The sequence below is a fragment of the Enhydra lutris genome, unplaced genomic scaffold, assembly GCF_002288905.1.
Source record: "Enhydra lutris kenyoni isolate GAN:26980312 unplaced genomic scaffold, ASM228890v2 scaffoldscaffold14, whole genome shotgun sequence".
Classification (NCBI taxonomy): Eukaryota; Metazoa; Chordata; class Mammalia; order Carnivora; family Mustelidae; genus Enhydra; species Enhydra lutris.
In genome coordinates, this window is record NW_019154098.1 from 419,912 (window position 1) to 430,190 (window position 10,279).

Below are 10,279 nucleotides of genomic sequence, written 5' to 3' on the forward strand. Positions count from 1 at the left end.
TGAGCCTCCACTCTCTTCCCTATGCCCCTCCTCCACTCAGGCCAACCCCCACCTGCCTGGGGAACGTCTCCTTCTACCTAGAAGGTCCTGTGACTCCTTGGGAACCCTTCCTGTGTACTCACACAACACACCTATGCTCTCACTCCTATCCAGGGAGAAGCCAGGTGGTCCTTGCATGCTCCCCTGGACAGGAACTATGACCCATGAAGCTGTATCCTCAGGGCCTGGCCCCAAGAGGTGTCTAGTAAACCCCTCCAGCTAGGAGACCTCTTCCTCTTCCTACAAACACACACCCAAGAGCACTCCCCAAGTGCCCCAGAAGAACGAGGGATATCCTTCTGGATAACAACATGTAGAGCTCTGGGTCCAATGGACCAAAAGAGAGAAGGGAGGTAAGCCTGCCTCCAAAAAGTCCTCTGGGGCCAGGAAGGGCAAGTGAGGTACACGAGGAGTAAGGAGAGCTGGTCAGCTCCCGCTGTTAACGGGCACCAGGGAGGGGACAAAAGGGACCTCTTAGGCCTCGGGAATCCACTGGGGACCCACAGCAGCCCCTGGGAAAATTACTTGAATCAAATGTGTCCCTAGTTTGTTCCTGAGGTTTCCTCCACCTAGGTCCGAAGACCACCTAGGTCCCGGAAGCTGCTCAGCCTTGAACTCTGGGCAGGCCCCACCCATTCTTGGCAGGTCAACTGTGGGTAAATCAACCCCATCAGCTCTTAAATGGGCGCCTGAAGCCCAGCCCAGCCCAGACAGGATAAAGTAACCATAAGTCACAAGGCCTGTTCCAAAGGCTTTTCCTTCCAGCTTGTAGGGGGTGCTGAAGGCAGCCTAGGGGTGAGGAATGAGGCCTGGGTGGCCGCCGGCAGCCCCCACTGGAATCTTCCCTGCCCCTCCCTTCCAGATTAACTGAAACCTGCTAATTGTGGCAGCCCTTGCATGCTCCCCTCCCCCACCGCCTATTCCTCCCTCCCTCTGCCTCCCTTCCCCTCCCCCTTCCATCCGAATGATAAAGGGTCTGGCCCGCCAGGACCGCGGGCCTCAGGCCCCCAGCCTTTCCTCACCACACTGCCCCATTGCCTTGCCTCCACCGGGCCAGGCCCCTGCCCAGCTTGGGTGCCTACCCTACATGGGGCCCTGCAGCAGCCCACGCCTAGGGCTTCCTGGGTCGGACTCGTCCTCCCAGCCCCCCAAGAGGAGGAAGAAGAGATACCTGCGGCATGACAAGCCACCCTACACCTACTTGGCCATGATTGCCTTGGTGATCCAGGCCGCACCCTCCCGCAGACTGAAGCTGGCCCAGGTGAGAGGGACCCCCATTTCCCCTCACACTAAGGAATCGGACCTTTCGACAGACCCGTCCCCCACCTACTCCTAGGTTCAGACTCCAGCTTCGCTCCCCACCTGGCCCTGACCAGCTGAGCTCAGTGTGGCCAGTTCAGGCCTGGGCACAGGGGAAAGAGCGGAGATGCAGAGGCAGGACCCTTCCTTCGGGGCTTTTTTCCTTCCAGCGTAGACGTATTCTGGATGGTGGGGGCGGGCAAGGCCCCTAAGCCCGGCTGTGGGGGGAGGGGCGGTGCTCCCCCCCACCCACCCACCCACTGCGTCCCGGCTCACGGCGCACCGGGCCAACTGGCCGGTTGGTGGGTGGTTTCAGATCATCCGTCAGGTCCAGGCCGCCTTCCCCTTCTTCAAGGACGACTACGAGGGCTGGAAGGATTCCATCCGCCACAATCTCTCCTCCAACCGATGCTTCCGCAAGGTGGGGTAGGGCGAGGGTCGGAACTGGGGCGGAAATCCTGTGTGTCTGGGGTCGGATGGCCCCACCCAAGCCTCCCCACCCTTTCCAGGTGCCTAAAGATCCGGCCAAGCCGCAGGCCAAGGGCAACTTCTGGGCAGTCGACGTGAGCTTGATACCGGCTGAAGCGCTGCGGCTGCAGAACACCGCCCTTTGCCGGCGCTGGCAGAGCAGGGGCGCGCGGGGAGCCTTCGCCAAGGACCTGGGCCCCTACGTGTTGCACGGCTGGCCCTACCGGCCGCCCAGTCCCCAGCTGCCGCCCAGTCCCCAGCTGCCACCCAGTCCCCAGCCACCACCCAGTGAGGGCTTCAGCATAAAGTGTTTGCTAGGCGATACCAGGGAGGGGGCACCACGAAGCAGCCCAGGTCTTGCAGGCTCTGGGCACAGTGGGGAGGTGATGCCCACTCCACCCCTGCCCTCTGAGAGGCCTCTGTGGCCCCTCTGCCCCGTTCCCGGGCCCAGGAGAGCAGATGCGGAGACTTCCCAGGGGGGAACCAGCAGGCCCTCGCCCCTCTCCCCTGAGCACAGAGCCTGGCCCCTCCACTTACTGCAGGGTTCTCCAGAGCCTGGGGCGCTGTCCGCTGGGAGTCACAGGGCCTCACTTTGGGGGCAGCTGCCCACCTCTTACTTGCCCATCTACACTCCCAATGTGGTGATGCCCTTGGCTCCACTACCACCCACATCCTGTCCCCAGTGTCCACCTTCAACCAGCTCAGCCTATTGGGGGGTGGCCCCTGAAAGTCAGGGTCCCCCAGGGCTGCTCTGGGATCTAGATGCCCTCTTCCAGGGGGTACCACCCAACAAGAGCATCTATGATGTGTGGGTTAGCCACTCCCGGGCCCCAGCTGCCTCCACCCCAGGCTGGCTACTCTCCTGGTACAGCCTGGGAGGCTCCTAGGGCACGGGAGCTTTCCTCTCCTTGCCCTTCCTGCCACCACTGGCGCGTTGGGGAACCAAGGCCAGGAGGTCCAAAAGGAGTTGGTGGCCAGGGCAGCCTGAAGCATCAGGCACCAGCGGTACTGAGAATCCATGCTGTTTATTGGACTGCCCCCCAAAGGGCTGTGATCTAGCGGGGCACCACCCTGGCTGGCCCTGATGGTCGTCGTGCCTCCCTTACCCCCAGAGACAAGACTGGAAAGAGTGGGGGCTTTGCTTGCAGCCCTTCCTGATCCCACTTTCTCTGTCCATCTATCCTTCTTTCTACCCATCCATCACCATGTGTCACTTCCCCTCCCTGGCTCCAGGCTGGGGGGAGGGAGGACCTAAATCTCAGCTCCAGCCTAAAGTCCTGTCCTCCCTCATCTGCCTGGGAATGAGGTAGCAGCACCTTTTTTGGGAAAAGGAAATCAAAATCCTACTTGGTTTTGGTGGTGGTCGTGGGGAATATAACAGTAAAGGAGTACACAACACTTTAATGCCAAGTCTGATTTTTGGTGATAGGGTGGTGATTGGGCTAACCACTTGGCAGGGTCCACCTCCCGCAGGTCTGGCATCCCCCGCTGTGTGCCGCGATAACAGCAAATGGTGATAAGGAGGGAGCGGAGGGCCTGGGGGAGGGAGGGTCAGACCTGTCGCTGCGCTAAGTACTCCTCACTCATGGGGCAAGGGAACCAACTGGGCGGGGAGAGGGGGGCTCCCAGAGATCAAGGAGGTTCTGAGGGTGTAGGAGCTCTGCCGGCAGAGGCGCGAGTCCAGGCTAGGAGGACACGTTCTTTTGGGTCCCGAGAGCCGAGCCGGAGTCGCTCTCCGCGCCAGGACTCGGAGGGCTGCCGGGGGACGGCGTGGGCGTGCAGGGGGTCCCGGTGAGGGGCGTGTCGGTGCTGAGGGAGGAGGGCGTCCCAGAGCGCGGGGCCCTGCAGCGCCGGGCGGGCCCCAGCTCCACTCGGCCCACGCGCTCGGCGAACTTCAGCGAGCACACGGTCTCACCCAGGTCCTCGGGCCGCGTGGAGATCTGCGGGGGAGCGGCGCTGGTGGGCGGGCCCCGAGCGGGCGGGGGCTGTGCGACCCGTCCCCCGCCCCGCCGCCGCCACCGCCCACCTGCAGCAGCAGCACCGCGGTGGCGCCGGGTCCCAGCGCCGGCTGCAGCAGGCGCGTGAGCTGCGAGTCGCGGAAGGGCACGTGTGGCCGGCGGGCCCGCAGCGCGGCCATCACGCCCCCCAGGGCCAGCAGCGAGCGATTGATGGTCCGGGCCTCCCGCAGACGCTGGGCGCTGTCTCGGTCTCCCCGCGACGGGCCGGCTGCCCCCGCCTTCCAGGCACGCTCGGATCCCGCCAGGTCCACCAGATGCAGGGTGCCTGCGGGGGCGAGCGAGCCCGACGTGGAGGGATCCCTGGTCTCGGGTGCTGCGAGCCCCCACGACCCGCGGGGCTCGGGTGCGCGCCTCGGTACCTGCGGTGCCTGGCCCGCGCGGTGGGGACGCCGCGCGCAAAGTCAGCGTGACCAAAGCATGCGACCGAGAGCTGTGCCGGTTCTTGGTGGTGGCGGCAGTGGCCCGGTTGCTCCTCCCCAGGCTCAGCATCTGGAGGGCGGAGCGATAGGACCTGCCGGCTGCAGGGTCTGCGTCCCTAGGTGGGAGCACAGGCGGGGCCTCGGAGGGCTGCTGGGAGGTGGGAGGGGGCGGGGGTGCGTTGCCACTGGGCAGCCTTACCTGGTGCAGCGTCTCCAGGTTGGGCACATCCCAGTAGGTGAGGCCAGCCACCTGAATGCCCCCCTGGCCTGCTGGGCCCTGCCTCACGGCCAGCCGCTCAGGAGGCCCTGGGGCTAGGAGATCCCTGGTGAGAAAGGGAAGGGCTTGGTTTCTGAGGTTCCCACGGGAACTGAAGAGCACAAGTGAGAATAAGGTGCTGTAGCATGGCTCTGACCTGACGGCCTCATTGTAGATCTCCACCATGCTGAGAGTCACACGATGTTGCCCACCGGTCCCCATCTCCTGGAACAGCGACTGCAGTGCCCTAGGAGCTATGCCAGGGTCCTCAGGTGGGCCCTGGGACAGGGTGGGGCACCACATCAGACTCACATCCCAGCCCCTGGTCCCAGAAGCCACCCAGGGTCTCCCCTTCCCACCTCCATACTGTAGGTCTTGCCTGTCCCCGTCTGACCGTAGGTGAAAATGCACACACTGTAGCCATGGAGGCAGGACAGCACAGCTGGTTCCAGCTCCCTGAAGACCTAGGGGTGGGAGGGGTGGGGGGGTCCTAAGCCCCAGAACCAAGACACAGAGCGAACGAACGAAGCTTGATTTCCCCCTGGGAGGATGGCTCTGGGGGCACGGTGGAAGGGTGGCTCTCCCCAAAAATTAAGAAGGCTCCCTGGAGGAGGTGGCATTTGCAAGAATTTGCCAGGCAAAGACAGGAAGAATGCGACAGAAAAAAAGAGCAAGCAACGTGGAGCACTGGGATTCCGAGGGCCACTTGGGAGGCCCAGGGGAGCAGCAGTCAAGGACCCAAATGCTGGGCTTATCTGCCAGGTTCAAACTCCAGGTGTGATGGGAAGCAGAGTGCATGGCATCCTTCTGGGCTAAGGTTTTTGCTCGGTGAGGTGATAAGTACAGTGCCACCTGTCGCAAGGGTTCAAGGGGAGCGTGCACCTGAGGACTGGAGCAGTACTCGGTGCATAACGGGTGAGCCCGAAAGGGCTCCCCAGCTGTGTGGGATGGTGGTTTGCCAAGCTCACTGGGACCCTGGCCTGAGAGGGTCCACGGAGAGGCTGCTGAAGAGGAGGTGGCACTGGGACCCCGGTCCTGTTGGCCACCAGACCCAGCAGCAGCCTTTTGAGCAACAACATGGCCGGCTCTTGTGCCCAGAAGGTGGCTGGTACCCGAGAAGCCTGCAAGTTCTACTCAGCGTGTTCATGGCTGGCAAGGAGGGCAGAACCCAGAAAAGCCAGTGAGGTCACTAAGACCGTGAACAGAAGGAAGCGCTGCGGGTGACTGATAGGGGGACTCTGTGCTCTGGCACGGATGGGAAGCACAAGTGAGCGGGCTCAGTGAAATACGCCTTTGGCTCCTTCATTCAGACACAGTGAATTGGAGGGCCCTGTCCAGAGGACTGCCCGGAGGACAGCAGCCTGCACAGGGCTGAAGTTTGGGATGCAGGCTGAGACCAGGGGCGGCATGTGAGATAGAGAGAGAGGATGAAAAACAGCTGTGGTGCTCCAGGAAGTGGGGGAGGGTGCCCTGGCCATCTGCCAGACCCTCTCCTCACACTGTGTCCCTGCGAGGCCAACACAGGTCTGCTTGCTCCCTCCCTTATGCGATCGCCTCTGGTTCCTGAACTCTGGAGAAGTTCTAATGGCAAATTCTATGTGGACAGTGACAGGGAGTGTATGAAGCAAGGTGGTGAGCGGTGGGCAGGAAAGGGGAGGAGGGAAGGAGAACGGATCTGTAGCGGGTCTGTAGCAGGCAGCCAGAGAGCACTGAGGCTGCCCAACTGCCTCCTGCCTGCCCTCACAGCCGCCTGCTCCACCAAGGCCCGGAGAGTAAGCAGCCAGCAAGCCTGGGTGGAGGAGGTTACAGCCCTGTCCCCATCACAGCAGCACCCGAGCCACGCTCAGCAGCCAGCTCCCTGAGCAGTGGCCATCATCTCAGACAAGATCATTTTGCTTAGTTTCCTGGTTAAAAAAAAAAAAAATTGCTTTTTAAAATGTTAACCTTTCTGTTAAACCAGAAGGCTTATTTCCACCGGAACTGCAGAGCTTGGTCAAATGATGCAAAGAGAAAATTCCAGAAGGAAAGGAGATGGCCAGCTAGGCTCTCATTCCTGCCTCCCAGAACCTCCTGCTCCCTTCCCTTCAATGGCTGGAGTTCAGCCACTGGGAAGGCAAATGAAGGGGAACCCAGAGCCTCTTCTCACTCAGGGGCAGTAGGAGGGAAGGGCAGCCCAGACGGAGGGCAGAGCATCACCTCCTCCTGGCTGGCCTCTGGAGAGAAGACCCAGTCCAGGCGGAAGCGACGCTGGCGCCCTCGATAGCAGGTGGTGACGGTGCCACTGGGGCCAGGCTCCGAGCTCACCAGGCTGGAGGGTGTCCCTGGCCTCAACCGACACAGCACACGGATATTTCCTGGGATGGAGATCACATCAGTGGTCTGCCTCCCAGGCCCTAAAGCATGGGGAGGCCCCCCTTCCTCCACTGTCCAAGCCTGCCATACCCTTGAGCTCCAGCAGCCGCCCCGGGCATCCAGTCGGGGGCCCCCGCTGCTCCTCAGGGAGCTGAGTCCCACCCCTGCCAGCTGATAGTGCTCCCAGGGCCCAGGATACCTGGCGGAATAGGGATGTGAGGAAGGGGGCGTAGTCGAGGCGAGGTGGGTGGGGGTGCTAAGAACATAACTTTCAGTGGCTCTGGGCCCCTACGGGGACCATTCTGTGGGCCCAGGATGGAGACCCAGGACCTGAGGACAACAAGGGAGAAAGACACCTGTCTCCTATGGGGTTGGCAACCCTGTGAGGGCTTTACTGTTACCCCAGTTTGCACGACAGAAATGAGACCGAGAAATGAGATCACACCCAGGGTGTGTGAGATCACAAGCTGTTCTGATTCCAGCGCCTACCACCCCCCTTACAGAGGGCAGCCCCCCCGAGGTGGGGAGAAAGAATAAGGGGTTCCCCATGGGCAAACAGTCACCAGGCTACCCAGAGAGCGAGTTCCAGAGAGGGGGCAGATGGTCCTGACCTGACCCCGGGCTTCACTGAGCGAACACTGGCAGCTCTGGGTAAATGTGCTGACCAGTCCTCGGAGGTCCCCACAGCCCTGGCGCAGGCTAGCCATCCGTGCCCGGAGTCCTGGCAGGGAGAGTTTGTTGTGAGGGAGAGCCCGGACCCTCTGGCTTTCCCGTGAGCCCTTGGTCTCCGCCCTTACCTGCCAGCTGCCCGTGCATCTGCTGCAGCTCCCTTCGACAGTTCTGCTCTGTCTCCTGCTGGAGCTGCCGAAGGGCCCCCCGAAGGCCCTGCAGCTGCACCTCCTGCACCCCCAGCTGCCCCGCCCCACCCCACCCCTGTCACTGAGGAAACAGGGCACTTACCGGGCCTGCCTCAGACAACCCCCCTCCCGGTGCCCCAGCCTTCCCAGCCCCTGGGCTCAGTGCCCACCTGGACTTGAAGAGCTTCTGTGGTGTCCTGGGCTTCCTGAAGCCGACCCTGGAGCTCCACCAACGCCTCTGCCTCCTCCTGCATGGGGAGGGAGGGCAGGGGGGCGGGGCAGCCGTGGAGCCAGGAGCCAACGGCGGGCGGGGGGCGGGGGGCATGCCAGCAGCCCCGTTTCAGGGATGGGGATGTCAAGTTGAGAACAGCAGACTGAACTGGCCATGAGTCCCCGTCTCCCGACTATACAGGTCCATGGGACAGGGCAGAGGTGTCCTCCCCGGGCATGTTCTCCTGGAGGGGACTACCTTGCGCAGACCTTCCCAAGGCCTGTCCACCCCCTGGGGCTCTGGCCCTGAGAGGTCAGAGAGGGTTCCAGCAGCATCAGGCCCTGGGCCATGTTGCAGGTAGGCAGGTGTTCAGGAGCCCCAGACTGCGGGAACGGTAGTGGCTAAGGAGGATACCTGGGGGGCCCTGGTGGAGGGCGCAGGGCCCCAGTGCAGCAGGAGGTCCCGCGTGAGGCTCAGGCTCTGCTTCAGAGCCTCGTTCTCCAGGGTCAGAAGCTGAACCCTTTTCTCTGAGTCTGTTGCCCCCTGGCGGAGAGAGAAACCCTGGAGACGCACCTGAGAGTCAGGGGTCTCTCTCGACCCCCTCCTGGAACCCCACCCAACGCCTTACCACTCCCAGGCGCAGGCGGCCCAGCTCCTCCTCCTGCAGTTCCAGCTGCTGCTTCAGCTCTTCCAGCTGGGAAGGAGGGGAGGGCACAGCGTGGAGCATCTCCTCCTAATCCCCCACTCCAGTCCCGGGTGCCTGCTGGACCCCTTACCTGCCCCAGGATGAGCTGCTCCAGCCCCTGCCAAGCCCTCCGGTCCTCCTCCAGCTGGGGAGGGTTCTGCCCTTGGGCCTCATCCCTTGCTGAAAGGGAAGGGCTTTCTTCTCGAGATGGGGATCCTGGGGTGGGGTGGGCCAGTTAAGACTGACGAGGTCTCTAACCAGGAGGAGGGGACGCCTAGGAACAGGTGGGCATGGGCCCCCGAACTGTGGGCCACTCCGTTTCTGTGGGCTTCACTCCCTCCACACGCACCCTCTACAACGCACTGCACTACGCCTGACGCACCCACGGGAGTGGGGCACTGCCCCTCCAACGCCGGCTGAGTCCCCTGGGACAGGGCCTGCCTTCCCCTGGGGCTCCGAATCCACGCCAGGAGGGCCAAAAGCTGACCAGTCACCGTCAACAGTGGGGGGACATCGCTCGGCTGGAAAGGACATAAGAACCGGACCAGAGGAGACTGAGGTGGTGACACGCACGGGGTACAAGAGGACTGTGCAGAGAGAAAGGATCAGCGGGAGAAGGACCCTCAGCTCCGCTCACCTTGGTCAGGTCAGGAGGACTCCCGGAGCTCTCTTCCGCCCCCAGCTGGACGGAGAGGAACTCAGCAAGACGCACGAGAGCCTCTTCCAGGGAGACCTCCGTAGCGCGGCCTTCGGCTCCCTCTTCCGGCCCATCCTCAGATTCGGAGCACCCAGGGAGGCCTGGTAGCGGGACAGCGAGGCTCGCGGCTCACGTGTCGGAGGCCGGGCCACCCGGAAGCACCTGCTGGGCCCCCTGGGCCCCCTCCCCCGCCCCCCCCACCAGAGGTCGCGGGCAGCCCCTTCCTCTCTCGGGCGGCGGGTTCCCTCCTGGCCCCGGGGACGCTGCGCTCCCGGCGCACCGACAGCACCTACCGACCAGGCCTGTCAGCTCGGTCCACAGCTCCGCCGTGGGCTGGTCGGGGCGGCGGCGACCCCCGCGCTTGCAACCCGCACTCTGGGGAGGGAGCAGCGGGACTTCTGAGCATCGAGTGCGCAGCCCGTGGGGTCCCCTCCCTCCGAGACCCGAGGCCAAGGGAGTCGAGGTCTCCGCTTCCAACACCACATCGCAGACGGGGTCCTCCGCACGGCCCCCCTCCCCCCGCGCCAGCACCCCGGGAACGTGCGCTGCGCTGGACCGCCAAACCCGCTCCCGGGAAGGGGGGCGCCGGCTGCGCCGCGCGCGCTCCGCTCACCTGGGCGGGGTCCTCGGGGTCGCCGGCCGCCGCAGCCCCGCCATCCCTACGGAAGAGGCTGTAGAAGATGTAGATTAGCAGCGAGTAGAAGGCGTACATGGGCGCGCGGGGCGGCAAAGGGCCCCGCTTCGCGCCGCCCCGCTTCCCAGCGCCCCGATTCCGCGCCCGCGCGCTGCGAGACCCGTGCGCATGCTCGGGGCGGCCGCCCCCACGGCCCCGCTCCCGCGGGTGGAGGGCGCGCGCCCGAAGAAAGGGGGTGCCGAAACCGGAGCCCCCGGGGCCGCACCCGGACACCGGCCCCGCGCTTCCCCCCCGTCCTTCGCTGAGACCCCAGGCTGAGAGCGCCCACGGCCTCCACACACCCC

General features: G+C 63.9%; 2 protein-coding genes across 2 annotated transcripts; one reads left to right on the forward strand and one right to left on the reverse strand.

Moving 5' to 3' along the window:
- Positions 1-952: 952 nt before the first annotated feature.
- On the forward strand, positions 953-2,693 carry LOC111146760 (forkhead box H1). Its single transcript, XM_022502444.1, has 3 exons — positions 953-1,300; positions 1,655-1,759; positions 1,848-2,693. Exons 1-3 carry the CDS (start codon positions 1,004-1,006, stop codon positions 2,691-2,693), a joined length of 1,248 nt encoding a protein of 415 aa, XP_022358152.1. The 5' UTR covers positions 953-1,003.
- A 439-nt stretch (positions 2,694-3,132) lies between these two features.
- On the reverse strand, positions 3,133-10,013 carry LOC111146621 (kinesin family member C2). The gene is made up of 18 exons (XM_022502256.1): positions 9,915-10,013; positions 9,604-9,676; positions 9,242-9,402; positions 8,987-9,125; positions 8,696-8,820; positions 8,548-8,613; positions 8,334-8,462; positions 7,879-7,956; positions 7,649-7,763; positions 7,463-7,572; positions 6,942-7,050; positions 6,696-6,853; positions 4,859-4,963; positions 4,657-4,778; positions 4,443-4,566; positions 4,184-4,313; positions 3,833-4,089; positions 3,133-3,746 (listed from the first exon to the last, which is right to left on the reverse strand). Exons 1-18 carry the CDS (start codon positions 10,011-10,013, stop codon positions 3,492-3,494), a joined length of 2,355 nt encoding a protein of 784 aa, XP_022357964.1. The 3' UTR covers positions 3,133-3,491.
- Between the last annotated feature and the right edge of the window lie 266 nt (positions 10,014-10,279).

Coding starts and splice junctions, on each gene's coding strand:
- LOC111146760 (XM_022502444.1), top strand. CDS start 1,004: ATGATAAAGGGTCTGGCCCGCCAGGACCGCGGGCCTCAGGCCCCCAGC. Junction 1,301..1,654: donor GCAGACTGAAGCTGGCCCAG/GTGAGAGGGACC, acceptor GGGTGGTTTCAG/ATCATCCGTCAGGTCCAGGC. Junction 1,760..1,847: donor CCAACCGATGCTTCCGCAAG/GTGGGGTAGGGC, acceptor CACCCTTTCCAG/GTGCCTAAAGATCCGGCCAA.
- LOC111146621 (XM_022502256.1), bottom strand. CDS start 10,013: ATGTACGCCTTCTACTCGCTGCTAATCTACATCTTCTACAGCCTCTTC. Junction 8,821..8,986: donor GCAGTGCCCCACTCCCGTGG/GTGCGTCAGGCG, acceptor ACCCCACCCCAG/GATCCCCATCTCGAGAAGAA. Junction 3,747..3,832: donor CCGCGGTGCTGCTGCTGCAG/GTGGGCGGTGGC, acceptor GCTCCCCCGCAG/ATCTCCACGCGGCCCGAGGA.